The following is a 20,540-nucleotide window of genomic DNA, read 5'->3' on the forward strand; positions in this document are numbered from 1 at the left end:
GCGACCTGAGGGTCAGTAGCCGTGTACCGTAACCATTAGACCACCGCGGCGGGGCTGTCATGCCATACTAATTTTGGTTATGTCGCACTAGCGAAATGGCTGCGAGAGCACCATGAGCGTGGCAAGTAAATCGTTCTGTACGTGACATGCATTTCACAATCTTCAAATTGCCACCAGCCATATATGTTCGTCATATAGTCGTGGCTCATCATACCGATTTTTGGTATCTCTCAAGCTTGCCAAACGGCTGCAAGAGCAGCGTGCGTGAGACATATAAATCTTTCCGTTCATGGCATGCGTTTCGTAATTTTTGCATGTGAATATTTGTCATTTATGCTCATCATACAGTCACGTGGTGCAACACCAGTTTTGGTATGTCAAGCTCGCGAAACGGCCGCGAACACATTATGAGCGTGGCATCTAAATCATGCCGTACGTGTGTGTCATGATCTACATGTTGCCACCTTCGTGCATGTCCATCATAAAGTCATGTCAAGCTATACTAATTTTGGTGCATATCAAGCTAGCGGAACGGTCGCGAGCGCACCGTGAGCGTGGCATGTAAGACATGCGGCACATGGCATGCATTTCATGATATTAATGCCTAGATAGATAGATAGATAGATAGATAGATAGATAGATAGATAGGTAGGTAGGTAGGTAGGTAGGTAGGTAGGTAGGTAGGTAGGTAGGTAGGTAGGTAGGTAGGTAGGTAGGTAGGTAGGTAGGTAGGTAGGTAGGTAGGTAGGTAGGTAGATAGATAGATAGATAGATAGATAGATAGATAGATAGATAGATAGATAGATAGATAGATAGATAGATAGATAGATAGATAGATAGATAGATAGATAGATAGATAGATAGATAGATAGATAGATAGATAGATAGATAGATAGATAGATAGATTCTATATATATAACTGTGATGGAATGAACGCGAGCACTGAGATGGTGTCATGTGAATCATGATGTGCATTTCATGCATTACATGCTTTTAACCTGCCTTTTATGTTTCTTTACGCTATATGGCATGGGAAAATCAATATTTTATATAACAAAACGGTAGAAAGAGCACCAAACCGAGTCACGTAAGTCATAAGATACATGGCATGGATCTGGCTATTTTCATGTTACGAACTGCTATGTTCGTCATACAAGAATGTGATAGTTTGGTAACTTCTTCATATATATTAGCCCCACCGCGGTGGTCTAGTGGCTAAGGTACTCGGCTGCTGAACCACAGGTCGCGGGATCAAATCCCGGCTGCGGCGGCTGCATTTCCGATGGAGGCGGAAATGTTGTAGGCCCGTGTACTCAGATTTCGGTGCACGTTAAAGAACCCCGGGTGGTCAAAATTTCCGGAGCCCTCCGCTACGACGTCTCTCGTAATCATATGGTGGTTTTGGGACGTTAAACCCCACATATCAATCAATCTTCATATATATTATGTTCATGAAACTGCCGCGAGATCACCAGGACTGTACCATGGAAATCATGACGCACATGAGCTGCATGCCACGATTTTCACGTTACTGTAGTATGTTCGTCTTTAGAAGATGAAGTTTGGGCTAGTCGGTGGTGCATACTTGGTAAAGTGAAGCACAACAGACGGGACTATAGCGCTCAATGATTCTACGAAAATAAAAAAAAAATCTATATGCGTGGCACGTGTTCCTTTTTTCCCATGTGCAGTCAATATATGCGACAAGATATGCATCGTGGTCGTTTTCACTATACCTGCCTTCTCCTAATACTGTCTTGCCCATTTTTATAGTTTACAGACTAGCGCCATCCAAGTCTGCCCATCCAAGGATCCTGCTGAAACGAGTACAGCGGATGTTGGCGGCATCTATACGGAAGCGCGGCTAAACCGGATCAGCGGTTCGGGTTATAAGCGGCATTTTCATGCGTTAAGTCTTCGTGAAACAGACCGAATGATTACATATGGTTCCTTATATCCGAAGTTCATCTCAACTGGAGTCGTCTACTATACTTTAGATGTTTAGTGATAATGTTGCCAGATTAGACTGAAGGTAGGTAGCTCTGTACATTGTTATATACTGGACAAGTCTGTATTGCCTAGCTGTAGGAAGTATTGCAGTTAAGATAAGCCTATTCTAATTCGCTTACACGCGACCTGTTCTCTTCACGTGTTGTTAGGCAACATTGAGCCTTGTCTCTTCGTGGTATCTCAGCAGCTGTTCACGCTTTCATCAGCCGAGTCCAGGCATGATGGAACTTCCTGTACCTATTTTCAACGTGTTAACGTTTTTATAACATTATTATGTTAATTGAATACACTTCACCATAAATAGAATAGTGAACTTAGCTGTAAATACGACTGCTTGTTTTGAATCTCCAGGCTATATGTGTTGCATGTAAATTACAGTCTCGGAAACCTGTGAGCCAAACGGCTTCTCAGAGCATTGGAGAAGCTTGCGGGGCTTTCCGGACGGTGCCACATGTGGAGGTTGAGCTCCTTTTTCATAATTCTAATTCGAAAGTGCGGCAGGTAGATAGCGGAACGAAAACCCGCACCGCCTGCCACAAACAGAATTGCTTTCCCCGCGCCACTCCGCTCGCTTCATTCTTGGGTTACGCTGGGTTTACGGAAGAAACGTCGCCCCTTTGCTAAGGGTCCTTATACCTGCTGGACGAGTTTTTGATCTTTACTTGAAAGACTCGGAATTCTTTTTGTTTCAGTGCTTTCTTTTCCCGCCGGGCCCCTCTCTCGCTGGAGCGCAATTTGCCCCCACGCCGCTCTCCGCCGGGGCCCCGCCGCTCCGGATGCTAGCCAATCGCGGTGCGCGTCTGGGGTCACGTGGTGACTCGCCGCTTTTTGCTTCGCTTTGCTTGGGACGGAGCGCGAGGAGCGCGCTTCGGCAGCTTCGACGTTTGGAAAGCGTGTTGAGCGCGCGAGAGACTCGGGTGAAAAAAAGTTTTGCCGTCTGTGGCAGCTTGTGCACGCGGATAACGGTGTCTTCCCGCTCCGACGCATACCATCGTCGTCAACGCCGTCGAAGCTCGTCCCGGTGACCGTTCCATTCTGTCGGATTTTCCGCGACAGCTCGCCCAACGTTGGAGATATGGCATCCAAGTGAGTGCGAGGAGTTCTTGAGCAACATGTGCGCTGGAAAGCGCGCTCTTGGCGGCGGCCGTGGAAGCGCTGAGCCGCTGCTGCGAGCGCTGCAAGCAACGCGCGGGACCGGTAAGCCGGTACTGACCGTCTAAACCTAAAACGTTTCTACTGAGCCGCTGGAAACTGACGATGCAACATTTAGCGTGGCGCACACTAAACTAATTTGTAGCAGTATGCCTTGAGCTACATGTGGCTATTTTAAGTAGGATTAGTGTGCGTAAAAAAAAAAAAGATTGCTGTCTCATTCTGGCATATTAGTCCTTTGAGGCCTGACAGCGACAGTTCAATCGCGCTTTCCGAAATGGTCGAATTATCAGTCTAAGTTATATAGGTTCACAGGAAAGCTCGCTCTGCTCATAGATACATTGCAGTGAAGCCACACTTACACAAGCGGGGCTCGACTGCACGTTCTCCCCTCGCCCTCTCTATTTCCTTTTCTTTCTTTTTTTTTTTGTTATTAAGGTGCATCAAATGGTGCGTGCTTTTTGTTTGCGAACTCATTCACGTACTAGTCTTCTCCCGAATTTCTCTGGTCATCGATGCCACACGGATCCACACGGATCACGCACCGAATAGAGCTGCTGCTTTTTTTTTTTTTTTTTTTGCTCTCGTGCTTGCCGCGACTACGAGGAAAAGTGAGGAATCACTTACGTATGCGCAACTGGTAAGAGGGGCCAGGAGTAGCACTTGTCACGCGAATGTGTGCCTTGTGCGTGGCAGTATAACATGTATCATGCGTTCCTGCTTGGGTTTCAATAACTGAACATCGTTGGCTCATTCGCGACATCTTCGCAACTAAAGTCGCGGCTCTTTAGGTGTTTCTTCGCGAAGTTCGCAGTGGCCAGAGCTGATCGCGTTGTCTATAAAAAAATATTGGCGCGGGAAATTTGTACCGCTCGAATACACTCCGGATTGGACGTGTTGGGGACGGAAAAGCCATAAAGAAGACTACGCCAAACATCGTTACGTTGTCTCTCGATTGATTTGTCACACTTTCTGCGTACAAAACCTGTCCGTATAAGCAGGTCATCTGCAAACCCCACAGCTACGCAATTTCGTACATGCTCCATATGCTCACGCTGACAGTTTAACCATGCGTGGCATTCATAAACTTTTCTTTGTTTCTAATAAGGACGATATTTACTTGCTCCAGCGTCACCTTATATTGTCAGGGTGTACTCCCTACATTTTCAGTATTACTTTCTTTGTTATACGACGCAATTTCTTATCGAATATTACTCGGCAGTAACTTTGATATAACCGTTGGTTGCAAGGGTCCGGTGTTAACTCAGTGACTGTCTCTATATACACAGCTGTGCTCCTTCGTTTACAAAAGCTACCCTGCAGTGTAGGGCAGCACACCATGTAGTCTTGCTAGACTGGTTAACATCACTGGCTTTCCCATCTCTCCTGTTCCTTCATTCATACCGAGCTGCCTCTGGCCGATATTACTTCACAGTGAAGGCTGATTTATTGTGATGCAATCATTACGCGAACACAGAAACCACTAAAGGCTTCGAACGACATTCAGATCTTAGTTCCTCTTCATCGTTGTATTGTAGGTGGTCATGCCGCTTTTGTTTGACGGCCATGGATGACGCGACACTCGTTAAACCATTGTCAAAGAAGGAGGGATATACAGAATCAGCGTGGAGATAAAAGGAAGGCCGCTGAGTGTGTAGATCGGTTGGTCACGCTCTGACGGGGAAAAGTGCGAAAGAAGCAGAATACGATAGATGCAACGATGAACTGTAGAATGAGGCGAAAAAAAAATTAAGACAACGCTAAGAAGACAATGACAAGAAAGTACACAATACGAGCGCTGGCTCACAACTAAATGCTTTATTGCTGGAAAAGAAAATGTATACCTAAACCTGACCTAACCCCATTGCATGCACACCATGGACGAAGCAAGCAGGCATACTTTTGTGGCTTGTACTTAAAGCAAACAGCATAGATGAATACGTGTAAAGCACACACCCCCTCACCTATGAGCTATACACAAAAGAATTAATCAGTATTCAACATCTATTCTTTCCGTCTTGCTTCAAAACACTCAATGTCAGCAGATTCGACTCGTCTTATTTGAATCTTCACTCAGCGGATCTTCGCATCACAGTTTTTCGAGGTCGTTCTTGCTCGAAAAAAAAAAAAAAACAGTTATTTTGCTTTACCTCAGTTGCTCTAGACCTCAGCTGGGAGGTGAAAAGGGGGCATTTGCCTCCTCCCCATCTCCCACAAGCCACACCAGGGCTGCTCTTTTCCCCCAGCTGCCATGCAACGTGGGCTTTGCAACCCCCAAAACAATCTCCTGCCGACACTTATGATTGCTCTGTGTTGTTTCGTTTGGGATGCTGGCGAAGACTGTAATACATAATTCATTATTTCGTTCATTCATAAAATGGTTCATTATTTATTTATTTATTTATTTATTTATTTCATAGTATATGAAAATACACAGCACTGGCAAGACCCATAGCCACTGGCTACTATATAGGAGGTGTAATTAAGTATGTATTTAAAGAAACAGGTTGTGTTAACAAAGCATACATAAAAAATAAACTTCAATTTGAACAAGAAAAAAAAAAGATAGAGCAACACCAACGAAGAAGCACATTTATGATAGGACTTTATGATTTACACGTAACGGGACCTTATGAGGTTTATAAGGTTATATGATTATAAACTGGTTAATTGATTAATTGATTGATTGATTGATTTCAAAAAGCAAGCCGGTTTTTCTTTTTCTTTTTTTTTTGTTGGTGAAAGGTGGTCGACGAATGCATGGTCAGCGCATCGCGGGATGCTGATGTCGAGGGGGGATATTTGTCGGAGACTCTATATTCCTCAGTCATAGATACAAGTCGGGGACCTATAAGGCAATGCAGCTGAGTCATGCCGCTACCAGATATAAAAAGCGGAAAGGGGAAGGGGGTTTGCAAAGAAAACTTCGCTTTAATATACCTCCTGTTCATGAGTGCTATGTATACAGCGCACTATACGTTTCTCAAGCTCTGTCTCGAAGCGCGCTTGTTCTCGAAAGGCGTAAACTTTGATGCACGGCTCAGGATCCCGCTTCCACAGAGTGCTACCTAAGCCGGGCACACGAGGCAGTAGATAAGTTAAGTTGAGCATCCGCTGCAGCTTTGTGGAGGCGCGCGCCCATTGGCAATGGCTGGCCGTTCGAGTCGGCATAGCTCTTGCGGCCGCCCAGCTATATAATTGCCTGAAATATCCGAATGTTACATACGAAGCGGAATATGAATTGCCGATTCTATAGCAAACCCTTTCTGTGGCTTTTCAAAGAAATTTGATAAACTTCTAGGGCCATGACTCTTCGTTTTTTTTTTCTTTCTTTCCCGAATCCTTATTTTGATAGAGCACCAACAACTGCTAAAAACTGTTCAGGACGTCCCAAATATTACGCAGCACGTTTTTAAAAACTAAAAAAATACGTGAAGCAAACTTAATGCACATCTTTCCCAGTATGCCTAAGTAGCCGCTATTAAATTTTCGGTAAATATTAACTAATTAGTCTAACTATTTTTGTAACTCAAAAAGTACTCGCCGTATTATCAAAATATCAACGAGACAGATGTGCACATGATGAAATGTCATTTGTCTGTGCTACTTCCAACAACATATTAATTGCGTGCCATTTTTTTTCTGTGATTAAAGAGAGCCCGCCAAATTTGAAAAACGGCACGTGATTAAACGCTCACCCCCGCAAAAGAAAGCAGCGCCCTCAAGTGATCTTACTGGAAGCAACCGCTTTGCCTCTTTTCCGTTGCCAGGGACAACGTTTTGCACATGGGAAAGGGTCGGGTGCCCACAGCATGTGTCGCAGTTTTGCAGGGATTCCTTCCGCTTGATTGTAGGTCGCTATCATCATTTATATCTCATGGTCAACTGTTAGCGGCTGGATCACTGTTCCGATTAGAGCGATTACAGCTTGTCTGTGTGAGATCAAGGCCACTGGCGTTTCTTCGGACGGGAAGTGGCAGATAGTGCGATTTGTTTTTTTTTTCTTTCTACATTTCTTTCATTGCAACCGTCTTTCTGAAAGTGAGCTTGTTTGAGGGTGCTTTTTTTGTGTGTGTGATGCGCGCAGCGGTTTATTCACTGTTATAGATTGTATTTCGTGGGCTTTTCTTATTTAAAAAAAAAGGAGCACACGCAGTTACTATACGTTGTTGAAAGTAGCACAGACAGATGTTTCAACATTTGCAGATCTGCCTCATTGACTCTTTGGTTATTAGGTGACTACTTTTTCAAGTTACAAATATGATAATGCATGACTAAATATTTGTATATCATTAACGAAAAAATTGGTAGCGGTTACTGCAGTACACTGGGACACTGTACTTCGCGATACTGCAATACACTGGGAGCTGTACTTCGCGTAACGCCATTCCTCTGTTTTTTTGTTTTTTTTTAACCACACTGAGTGATAATTTGAACGCCGTGTATAAGTACCGTTCAAGGACGGTTACGAATAGTCATTTAGATCGGCGCATGAAATTCTCAAATAGCATCTATCTGGTACACAGAAGTTATCATTGAGAGAACAAGGCATGCATTGAACGTATCCTTTATTGGTATGTGGCAAGTGACTTATCAGTGGACGAAGTTTGTTTTATGAGGGCGCTTATAAAGAAAAGGGAGTGAGAACAGCTACAACTATGAATGAGCTTACTCTAAGGAATAAAAGGGAAGAAGGAGAAAAACATGCTCGCAGCACGCAGTCAGAAAACGAATGAAAGGTATACATACCTAACCGAAACCAACTTGAAACACGAAACTCTGCTTGTACGGAGGCTGTAACGAAGATGTATGACAGCGACCCTTAACGGGACGGCTGCTGTTTATCGTCAAAAGTTGCAGTGAAAGACGTCGTGTGGAAGAAATGGCCGTCAGAAGCGCATGCAGTGGATGGACGTGGGCATCAACACGTTCTATCGCAATACCGCTGCGGGCTCGGACAAATTTATCGCCGCCGAGTTCTCGGTCACGCGTTGGATCATAGTGAAAATAAGCGCTATAGCTGCTTTTTTAATTGTCACAGTATAGGGATTGACAAAGCGCAGCCGCGAACGCAGCCAACCGCTTCAAGCGTCCTCCCTGTTGATCAAACGCGCGTGCCTGATACTCCCGGTTTCCCAGCGCGGACTCGCGATCCCGACTCGGGCGCTTGACCGAAGCCGTGCGTGCGGCCACTCACTGGCTGCCCGCCGCTGTGCATGCGTTATGAGTGTGACGTCACAGTGACGTCACGTGACGTTGAACGCCGGCGGTCGCACGCAGTTGTCCGAGACGCACGTGACTCGGAGTGGCGGCGGATCGTTGCACACGAGACGGTTATTCCGTGATCTCTCGTATAGTCTCCAAACGATTGAGGTTTCGCCGAACGAATAGTGCCCACGGCGATCGTTGAATAGTTCGGACCTTGCAAAATGACCACAGATCTTCGCGTGTCTTGTTACCACGTGATGGCATAGCAATTATTGCGCTCATATATTTGGAATATTTCAAATCTGCCGCCATCATATTGGAAGCTGCAGCCTTGCAGGAAAGCTGCCAAGGATCGAAGTGGATAATCTGCATGCAGTTGCGGGGCGTATATATACGGCAGCTGAACGCCTAAAGAAATATTGTTGATTTAAAGGGCCTATACATTCTGCTAATAAGACATAAAATTAATCTTAGCAATTAAGTTAGCTTGAAGGCACACTTAAGCTTAAATTGAAACTCCACAAGAACGGTTGCCTATTTGTCGCGTGACTTGCGACACAATGTTTAAGTAAACTTAAGCTTGTTCGGGTGGGTACGCGCTCGCACTTTAAATCGTTGTTCTTTCTTTATATTCTTGTATAAATTGCGCTCCTTTTTTTGTATAGCTAAATGTTTGTCGCGAATTGGGGCGGCTTTGTTATCTATAAGCTTTAGACAAATGCATACTTGTTTTACACCGAGTTTCCGTGTGATAAACTCACGCACAGAGGGTCTTAAGCCACTCGGTGCATGCACGTGCTTCCGACAAGCCTCGTGTGTCTCAATATCGGCGGCACACTGCGGGCCGCTCATTTGGGCGGCACCACGTGACCTTCTATACCGTCCTGCATAGGTTGTCTACCCTCCTATAGGTCACGTGACCTTCCTAATGCACCCGGTGTAATGACCCGGCGCGCACATGGCATGCACCGCGGACGGCGACACGACCAACCTCGTCGTCACGATAATGGCCGCACGCATCTTCAGCGTTTTCCTTCGGCATCGGCCCCTAATTGCAGTGACAGAGACAGGCCTGGTTCGGCTTGTATACCGAAGCGCATTCTTTCGCATCGTGCCATCTGCAAGCTGAGCTATAGGCACGCAATCGCAGCGCCCTCTGGTCCGGGCATCGGCTGTGGGCTGCTCTGATTTCAGGTTGGCGGGGTCGCTCGGGACTCGCGTATAGCGTGGCGTATACGATGTGCGGGACTGCGAACAATGCGGGCTGCGACCTCAGACGGCGTCCTTCTGCGTGGCTGCCGCGTCGGGCGCTGCTGTTGCCACGGGGGCCGCATGCTACAGACGTGAATCATTCCTTTGAAAAGTTTTACAATGGACGGCAAGTCCTTGGCGAGTATACGAGATGAGAGGAGTTATGCGCGCGGCCGGGTCAGTTGCTTCCGTCCCTTATAACGTTTACGGTTTGCTGACTGCGCTCCTAAAAGCGGATCGGTGCGCGACAATGGAACGGATCCATCTCTGCTCGGCGTCGTTTGTAGGCTATTGGAGCGGCGTTACGGAAAGGTGTTTCGGCCTGTCGATCAAGGGGGGAAAGGGGGGGGGGGGGGGTTGGCCGTGAAATCCCGCAGTCTCTACATCTCACGTGGGAGGAGGTCACCGGGATCCGTCCGTTACGTTTTTCGATGTGTTTTACAGCCGAATAATTGCTATCACAGTAATAAATTATACGAGAAAGCTGCAGCCGACAGGGCCCCATACGGATGCCTGTATTAGCAGGAGCTTTTAGCTGCTGCACCCTACGATAGTTGTTGAACGTCGTGGTAAGCCTTTGTACCCGGATGACCGGCTCTTCTTGGTTGCGTTCGAGAACTACAGCGCCGCAGAGGGGAGTAGCCTAACACCTTAGCTCGAGCCCATAGAACCATAGGAGTGCGTAGAGTTCCCCTCCAGGGGGTGAAGGTCTGTCGCAGCACCTCCCCCCCCCCCTAGTAACTCAGTGTATGGGGCAGACATCAACCCCTCTCAGGTGACTATAGGGGGGAGGGGTGGCCGCCCTCTTGACCCCACCCACTTCTCTGCTCACGCCTATGCGTATCGAACACAGATAGTTCTAAAATAGAGCCGAAATTCGTCCTTCTGCCTTTTCTTCCGACTCTTTTTTCCCATTATGTTTACGGGAACGTCCAGAGACCCCATTCGTGATGACTTGCGAAAAGGCAAGTCAGCGTAACATTCACGCGCTGATTCTTCGCCGTTTTCGACAAAGGTCCTATCCTTGCTCTGGCGTTTCTTGCGTTGTGTAAGGTCCAGCTAGCACCCGGACATGTGTTCTGCTCCGTCCACATAATGGCGAGCCCGTTTTGTATCCCCCTTTCCATTCCACACACACACACAAAAAGAACAATAAAGTCTCCGGCCCCCAGCGGGAGAGGTATGTCACGGGTCTACGGTGAAAAGTATGAAACGACGCTCGCGCACTGCTTGGGCGGCGCGCAGGGCCAACTGGCGTGTGACGGTGATGCTCGATTGGACATCAAGGTCCTCGGTGCAGACGCAACCGCGACGAGACGGCGTCGAAGAAAGCACGTGTTGTCACCATGCTCACGTTCGGCGCGTGTCACGCATAACGCAACTACGCGGGCATGCTTATAACCTTGGGCGAAATTCGTTCCCCTCTCGTTATATACCGATTTCAGGCGTCGAATACCTCGAAGCACACTTCTCAGCTTCTTTTTCCCGTGCATAAATTAGAAAAAAAGGGAGAAAAGAGCTCAACGGGTATTCAGCCGTACTGTCAGTTGCATTTTAATGAAGAATTGTACAACTCGCCTTTTGGTAACCTTCGCTGCGCACTTCTTGAAAGGCGCAGTAAATGTGTAATACAGGCCTCAGCATACTCTGTTAAGCGTGCTCATGAAATAGGAGTATGTATATACGCATTCCTATTTCATCAGCGCGCTCGGTATACCGAGCGCGCTGCCTATTGCTGGTTCATTGATTCTACGCATGGCCGCAATGGGAATCATGACCGCAATATTTAGCAGCCAAATATCCTATATGTGTCTGGTATGCAGTTCACATTCACATATACCGCGATTGCACTGCTAGTTGGGCAGTGAGTTGGACTTGTGTGCGAAGCATGGGCAAGGAAGGCTCACGTGCATGGAGCAGTCGATTTGAACACAAGCACGCCGTGGGTCCTTTGACCACGGCTGAAATTGATATCGCTTCCAATGATGCAACATAAAGGACGAAACCAAAAATTTATTTATTTATCTATTTGTAAAGTACTGCTAGCCTTAGAAGGCTGTAAGCAGGAGTGGAAATACAAAGATGAAAGAATACATGCATGATACGAAAAAAAGAAAGGTGATAACGGCATGCTACACACTCAGTATCATATATATATATATATATATATATATATATATATATATATATATATATATATATATATATATATATATATATATATATATATATATATATATATATATATATATATATATATATATATATATATATATATATATATAGTACACTATTGCTGTAGAAATGTACTTATTGTGTAGCATGCCGTTATCGCCTTTTTTGTTTTTGTTTTGTATTCGTACACAGAACAACCACCGGCTGTAAGACCTAAGGCTTCTCCTTAGATGCCCCAGCGCACGCGAAAAGTGACCCTCGGCGGCGTTTGCGTCAACAGAAGAGGTGCGAAAGATCACCACCGTGTGATGAATTCATGATGACTTCACATAACGCCGCAATTCGCATCGTCATCATGACATCACCATGTCGATATATCACTTGACGTCACATAATGACGTCATCAAAAAGCGACTCCATTCGATGGATCTTCGCAGCTGCGTGTGACCGATGCACATTGCCGTGCACAATTCCCGCCTGCTCGCGTTGCCCCGTGAAACAAGCCGATATCCGGTTCCTGCCCATCGAATTGTTTCAGAGGTTTGCGGCTGCGGTCGCTTGACTGAACAATCGAGCAGCGAGCAACTCAACCAGGGCAGTCAGTCTGCGACAACAGTCGTCATTTGCGACCAGTCGCTTTATGACTAATTATAATTAGTGGCCGGTCATAGTCGCAGATGTGAACGAGCCTTTAGGCAAATTATGCACATGGGACCACGCGAGTTTCTGTTTAACGCCCGCGAACAACGCCTGCTTCTCGTTCCTTATGAAAAAAGAAAAAAAAGCAGCGAATGATAAATTGTCACGTGACACCCGTGACGGGCGAGAGGAAAACAAACGTGCACATAAGATGGACGCGCGAAATGGAGCTGCGCGGCAGAAGTCGCGCAACCATGGCGGTCTTTTCCTCCGCGGCGCAAGTGCGTGCTTCTTCGACTCGCCTCGACTGACAGTCGCGGTCGGCTGCCTTCGGCCGCTCTGCTTGTTCGGTCGGTTCAGCAGCGCGTTGTCGTCAGCCACACGCTGGCGTCCGCGATCTATCTCGGCGTGTGCGTACAGCTTAACTACACCCGGTCGGTTGAGTGCGCGGGCGAGAAATCCGCAACGCGTTTTTTTTTTTTTTTCACCTCCAAAGCACCGCGGAGAGAGACCGAGTTTTTTCGGCATGGCATGTAGCCAACTACGGGACGTGTGGACAAGTTCACGCTTGCCTGGGTCCGGTGCGTGCTATGGTTCTTGAGCTGCGGCCGAAAGGGAACGCGCGCTTTTACTGCCGAGTCCTACATTGAAAACTATAGACGTGCGCCTGTTGCCTCCTTGCGTGCGTGTCCGGATGTTTCCTTACTTCATTCCATATGGGTTCTGCTTCTTACTTTCAAAATAGCAAAAAGGACTGATACGAAATCCATTGATTTCGCTCTACATGTTCCGGGCGAATGTGCAACTGTAATCTATAAGTGGTCTGACGACACTTGGCACGCAGCTCAGCAAACTGCCTGACGAAGCCCTCCCTATAGCGGTGACAAGAAGTGCAGTTCGTTGAAATGGGGGACGTTACAATGTTTTTAGACGCGCATCAAGATACTTTTGTTAAGTACATATATTCGACAGATATATTTCTGTCGAGTGGCGCACGCACACAATGCATGACACACACTTGTGGTATCTATGTATATACCACGTTTGCGCTGACATCAGTTTGCACTGATGTCAATTGTACGACTCTCATCGTCACTGTCTTCAGTTGCTTTTTTTTGTAAATTTTGCGCGAGAAACGTTGATTGTAGTGCAATCGCAATATGCACTTGCGCATTTCCGCACTATATCGTGCGCGTGCTCCTAAGCCTTCTCAGTCGAACACCGACCTTTCCTGCAATTATCGCAAAGCTTATCTGATGAATGATTATGTCAGCTGAAAGGGCGACGGGTGACGCGAGTGCGTGGACACGTGTTTCGACAAGAGTCTCTGCAACGCGGCTGCAATTGCCCTCAAGGTTCTCGTTTAACGCTATATAGCACTGTATATGCCGCAATGAAGTCGTTCTAAAAAACGCGTCTCCTTCCGAGTGAGCAGTTGGCCGGCGCCGCGCAGGCGTTAATGACGTTCCCTGTAAGCCGACCTTCTTAATTGGCGAAATGACTCGTCTGGCTCGCGCCCCGTTCTTGTGGGTGATAAAAATCGCGTCACGTTTGCTGTAAAAAATGTGATGACGTCACTAAGGTTTGTAGTTTCGATCGCGAGAAGAAGAAATCTCAGGCGCACAAGAGCGACCTGTTGCGGCGTACACTATAAACATACGGTAGACATATTTTGCAGAGCTCAGTCTGGCTGGGTAAAAGTATACGAACAAACAGACTGTCCAGACACGTTTAATCTTTGGTTTTAATAATAAAGACTAAACGTGGTTTGAATATCAGAAACTAAAAAGAAAAACGTGGCTGGACAGTCTGTTTATTCGTACTAAATATACGGCATTGCGCTGATAACCACGAGGTTGTGTGTTCGACCCCCTCATGACAGCGGCGCGCCGCACTTTGATGGAGCAGCCCCACCGCGGTGGCCTGGCTAAGACGCTCGGCTGCTGACCCGCAGGTCGCGGGATCGAATCCCGGCTGCGGCGGCTGCATTTCCGACGGAGGCGGAAATGTTGTAGGCCCGTGTGCTCAGATTTGGGTGCAAGTTAAAGAACCCCAGGTGGTTGAAATTTCCGGAGCCCTCCACTACGGCGTCTCTCATAATCGTATGGCGGTTTTGGGACGTTAAACCCCACAAATCAATCAATCAATCACTTCGATGGAGTATGTATATATACATTACCACATTTTCACCTTGGTTTTATCCGTAAATTGTGGATTCACATTCTGTGGTGGTATGTGTATGACCTCTGGTCATAATTGAACTACTGCATGTTACTCGCATACTAGACTACTGAACGTATTATTAGTGCGTGTTAAATAACGATGTTTGTGGGGCGTTGGCGAATGCTGCTTAAATGTTGGTTAAAGTCTGCTATATTCATAGCAGCAACGTTGCCTTTTCTTATTCTCAATAAAATCATTGAGGTACCTGCCAAACTAAAAAAATAAACGAATAAACATTTATGCGAAACAGTAGCTTTGTTTGAGCCTGTTCGTGAACGCCGAAATTGTCGCAATTGATACACTATCACCCTCAGCGCGTAGGCCTCTCTGTGCTGCATTGACGCTAATCGCCGAGCTGACAGACAATCCGTGGCTGTCGAAATCTCTCGTGCGGCCATCGGAGCTTTTGAGCATGCGTACTTGAGAGTGGCGCTGAAACAGACGCCACATGATTAATTTGCATGAACCGGACACGCGTTTGGCTTGTGCTGTAGAGGGGAGAGAGTCTCGCCTGTTGTCAGACGTGTGTTCCCATTTGCTTTTCGATTTGGCAGCTCGCTTACTTTTCAGCACCCATGTGCACAAAACACGACAACGTCCCAAGCGATGTCGACGCTCGCGGCCATCAAGGCTGCGACGATTACTCCGTATACGCGCCGGCTAGCCGCGCCTGTTTATATCCCTGTCTTCTTCTTTATTTCTGATTTCTGATTACAGCTGGGCTTTCCCCCCAATCCTTCCCTTTTTTTTTTTTCGCGTTGGCATTACTTGGAGGTCGTCGTATGCGCTTTCGGTCATTAAGTGGTATGACAGCGTGTTGCGCGGAGTATTTAGTGCTTCTGTTTTGTTCAATTGCTTTGCATTCATTGCATCGCCCTTAGCAATCCATAACGGCACGCGGATATATGTGAAGGGGCGGTGTGCTTGCGGTATCACATGCAGTAATTGTTTTTCGGATTCGCGGCACACCGCGTGATCTCACCATATTTTCATTTGCCCGACCGGGTTGTTTGCTTTTCTTCTTATCAACTTGCTTTCGCAAATATATTGAAAAAGAGAGAGAAAGATAAATAAACGTTTATTTAGAAACAGTGTTCACAGCGAGGCCCGGTACCACCCTAAGGTGGGAGGGTTCCCTAGTCCAGGATCCCTCTGGCTTCGACTGCCCTCTTGGCCTTGGTAACGAGTTGTCGCTTGTCTTCCAGGTCCTCGAGGACGAGCTTGGCCTCCCACGTTTCCATTCGGTGGTCGTCGTTTATTCTTAGAGCTTGGTCCCGCTCCAGTTGCACGTCGTGGTTTGCATGGCACTGGCATTCCACGAGCAAGTGTGCCAGGGTGTCTGGAAAAAAAAAAGCATGTGCAAGGTTCCTTATTCACTCGCCTAATACAACTATAAACTGAAATTCATTTTGTTCTTTTTCTAAGCAGTCGATTGTATTTGCCCCCCAGAAAGCTTCCTGCACAAATCTCGTGGGTTTTGCCTACGGAGACAGAGCTTCCTATAATACATTACAAGAGGGAACTCTGGCGCTTGTGTTTATGGGAGCTGCAACGCATGGCCAGCATGAGAACTCTCAGTACAGCACACAAAATTTGCCTAGTCTTCGTTCTGTTGGCTCCAATTGGCTTCGCGCGGCTTGGAGCCGCTTCGTCACGAGACGACGATCAGCGAATGTTGAGCAGTTGCTCTTCACCACCTTAACCTTTCAGGCTCACCAATTCAAATCGGGTCACGAAGATCGCAATGGTCCTTTCTTTTATTGGAAACAGAACAAAAACAAAGCAATAGACAAAGCCACGAGTGCATTTACCATACACCCATCATTCTTATGGTGGCTAAACGGTCGCAGCGCCAGAGTCCCCTCTTGTCAACTTTAAGAAACTCTATGCCTCCGGGATCGCACCACCTTAGTTCACTGAACGATGATGCGGTGTAGTGACGTACTGATGACGTCACATGTTTCGGCGATGAAAGGCATCACAATGACGTCGAATGGTTACATCACCCCGTGATGATGATTGTTGGCTTCGCTTATGTTGACGCTGACGCCACCGACGCCAGTGGTAGTTTTTTGGCGTTTGATGGCGCGTCTGAGGCTTTCGCATCAAAATAAGAATTCGTTGCTTTTTAGAGCACTGCGAACTGGTGTAGTGAATCCGGGATACTTTCTTAAAACTGAACTAAACATTTTCTAAAGCACTCTATGAAAGGTACCACTAGGCGACTCTCAGTCGTGACAAAACATGATCCGACCAAAAAAACACTTATACGCTTGCACCTACGGCTTCACGACACATCATGCCAAGTGTACTAGCACGCATAGCATGCGCGCATACGATTGTACACAGCGAAACGTATCGGCTTTCGCGCTTTATTAGTGCAACATGCATGCGTCGTTGCATGCATGTTGCACTACGTGCATGTTGCATGCATCGTTGCCCATACGTGAGGTGAACGGCACGGCACGTATACAGAAGCGCACGTTCGACAGAATTCACGTGATTCTTTTCTTTAGCCAGGTGCGTCATTTTGGAAAGTTTGCCATGCCTGCCTCTGACTGTTCATACATGTATTTTTGGCTGAGAGCAAGAAACAGTTATAGTTGTTGGTTCAGGTACAGTGACAATGTCCTGTTCGCTGCATCTCCAAATGCATATCTCCAATGCGTACATCTCCAAATGCATATATGCTTCTCTGCTTCCTTGCCCGTCAAGTCCGCCCTTACGCAGCCTGATACTCCTGGCTCGCGTTCTTCCTTTTTCCTCAGACAGTCCATGCTCGTCGTCTTCCGCTAATACTTCCTCCTCGTGGAGAATCCTCTGACATTCCAGAGATGACATCTTCTTTCGCCGTAAGCGCTGCCGTTCACGCTCTTGCAACACCACTATACAGACACCGGCGCGCGTCGTATGGTTGCACGACGCCATGTGGTCATCGAACAAGGACCAGCGAGAAGCTTTATAGAGCCGGTATACCGACCGCACTGCCGTTACAGTCCATTAAGACGTCTGCGCTGGCCGGCGGCTATACTGTGCGGCTGCCCGTCGGCATATCTGTCGAGCTATAGTCGCTTGCCGAAGATCTGATGGCGTCTTTTCTTGTCTTTTTTGTTTCTTGTTTTTTCGAAGGCACGAAGAGGAATGTGCACGTCCAATTGCCGCGTCAATACGCGTAGCACCTCGGCCACGTTGCGAAAGAAAACACTCTGCTACTGTCTTATTCGAAAGATTACGCGCGTCTACTTCAGTATACTGTTCTCGCTCTGTAGAAACCGAACGAGAATGCGCGTGCTTATGAGGGGAACCCGCTGACGCAGAGAGTTCCTTCGAAGTGTATTGGAAGGAAACCGGTATTGCCAGCGGCCAGAGCAAATACTATAGGTATCGTGCGCACTGTTATCTCGAGTTTTATCGCTGATGTGTACAAAATTCAGCGCTGTGCTGTAAACGGCGTGTAACGGGTGAGTTGTTCCAACGAGATGTGCTATACTCTCGCAAGTTCAGTTTTGACAATCTGGTACGACCTGAGATAGTAGCTGCTAAGTAGACATTTTATTAAAATTCCTATCATGTGCGGGAACGGAGAGGCTCGCGTGATGGTGTGCGAGCCTTTATGGAGCATACGAGCCGGATACATGTACCCCCCCCCCTCTCTTTTTTTTTTCCTTGTGTAAAACGATGTGAGGGTATACTTGCTTGTTCTTCGGTCTCTGCGTTAAGAAAGATAAAGCACGCGTCTCGTGTCACTTCGATGTACGTTATAGAATTTCTTGGTGTATAAATGCGTACAGGAAATAACATTCGCTGTACTCACAGTCTGAATGTATTATTAGTCTACAAGGTCTTACGCAAAACAGAACTACTTCTCAATTTTAATTTATACAAGAGCTTTTTTCGCGTTGGCTAAATTTATTAAGACGAGAGCCTCAATCAACTCGATAAGTGACCACCGGCCTCAACACAAGTGATGCAAGAAAAAAAAAAGATCCCGTGGTGACTTCACCATGTGGCTTCACAGGTCGGCGAAATTTGTGACGACAGCATGGCGCCAGATAGTGTTACGTCATATGATGACGTCATCGCACCCCATGGTCACTTGCTCAGAGGTGTGCCGATCTCGATTCCGATGGAAAACCGTGTGAGGTGCTCGAAGATTCCAATGCCTCCAATCTCAGAGGCAGTACAAAACTAAGTTGCGGGCAGAAAGCCTTCAGGTGTGTGTTTGTGTGTGTGTTGGGAGGGGGTTGGGTAAATACCATAGAGTAAGTACACTAGAGGGAACCTTGGCGCTAGTGTCTATGGGAGTTACAATGTACGGTGCTTCAGCGAGCATGGGAATGATAGTACACGGATTTGTCTAATTTTCGTGCTTTCGGCTCCCGTTGACTTCGCGTGGCTTGAAGCTGCTTCGGTACAGCACACAAATCAGCAAATGTTCGGCAATTACAACCTTTTTAGGCTTATCATTTCTAATCATGTCACAAAGTTCAAAAGGGTTCGTTCTTTCCTTCGAAACAAAACCTAAACACTGCAATGAATGAAGAAGTTCGAGACCCGCGAGCACGAAGACTACAGGCAAATCCGTGTATTATGCGTCATTCCCAAGGTCGCTGACCGATCGCAGCGCCAGAGTCCCCTCTAGTTGATTTCAGGAAACTCTATGGTAAATACAATTGACTGAGCAGAAAAGAGGATGGCTTGTGTCGTTTAACTATAAAGGGCCATTGGTCAGCAACCTCACTCACGAGTCGATTCACTCGGGCGTACTCAGACGGAGATCGAACCGTGGGTTTGAGTCCGAGTTTAAGTCTGTATGAACCACTCTGGTTGAGAAAAGTTTTAGTGAGAGTCCGAGTTCAAGCGAGTCCGGTAGAAGAAAAATTTTCGTGGTGGGCCCGAAGGGTAAAATATACTTAATGAGTAAGTCTGGATGAGATCTACGTTTTCTACCGACTTACGTCACACGGTCCATAGGAACCGTGTGACTAGTTTCTCTTGTACGCCTCCAGATGCCGTGCCGGTGTATGCCTCGGTGACGTCACCCTGTAAAGGTTGTTGATTTACTGCGCGAGAATCTTCTCTCACTGACCTGGCAGTATAGTGAAGACCGCGTGCATGTTATTACCTCATTCATCATTGGAGTCATAAGAATGCTGGCGCGAGCATCTCGCGGCGCTCACATCCTTCAGGCAGGTACATTGAGAGCGCCTCTCAAAAGCGATCGAAAGAATGGTCCATTAGCGCAAAAGGGGAGGCGTCGGCCATTACCGACAGCCTTCTTCGTTCTGCGCCTCACGCTCGCTGCGTCTGCTGAAAACATTTGAAAAATTCTCTTCGTCCCGTTTGCGCTCCACGCATGGCATCGCCTTCCTTTTCCCTTCGGGTTTTTCGTTCATTTGTTTAGTTTTATCGTATTCAGTGAGATAAGCACATCCCGTTGCACGACTTGCAGCAGTAAGCGGGTGTAGCAGACCTCTAAATACAACTGCTTTGTTGGCAGGCGTTTAAAGAGAAAAAAAAAAGAGAAAGAGAAACAGAGAGCGTAGACGAAACTGCTGTGCTGAAACAAAATTTAAGGAATCGCTTCTGAAAAATACGTTACCGACGTTCGTGCAGATTTTAAAGCGTAGGAGGCGGAGCGAACGGAAAATAGCTACTGTATGAAAGCTAAAAGGTGATGAAGAGGAAGGAAAGGAAAATTTTCATGGCGGAGAGAGTGGTCGAGAAGTTCTGGTAATATAGTACGCTGAAGCTAAGGGAAAGAGATTGACAGAGGAAATTGCACAGAGTTTTGATTTGAGCTAGTGTATTCTTTCTTTGTGAAGGGAGAAAAAACTTAACATCTTTATGCGAAAGTTTAGCTTCTGTTGACCACGCTTTTT

At 46.8% G+C, this 20,540-nt stretch overlaps 1 protein-coding gene across 2 annotated transcripts in view; it reads left to right on the forward strand.

The window, feature by feature from the left end:
- The first annotated feature begins 2,950 nt into the window (after nucleotides 1-2,950).
- The window catches only part of nemy (cytochrome b561 family member no extended memory), a 165,214-nt gene continuing 147,624 nt past the window's right edge, over nucleotides 2,951-20,540 (forward strand). For both annotated transcript variants that reach the window (XM_037429783.2, XM_037429784.2), the window contains exon 1: nucleotides 2,951-3,096. In XM_037429783.2, coding sequence (XP_037285680.1) covers nucleotides 3,086-3,096 — 11 coding nt within the window. In that variant the 5' untranslated portion in view covers nucleotides 2,951-3,085. The remainder of the gene's footprint in view (nucleotides 3,097-20,540) is intronic.

This window comes from Rhipicephalus microplus, chromosome 1 (assembly GCF_043290135.1).
Source record: "Rhipicephalus microplus isolate Deutch F79 chromosome 1, USDA_Rmic, whole genome shotgun sequence".
Classification (NCBI taxonomy): domain Eukaryota; kingdom Metazoa; phylum Arthropoda; class Arachnida; order Ixodida; family Ixodidae; genus Rhipicephalus; species Rhipicephalus microplus.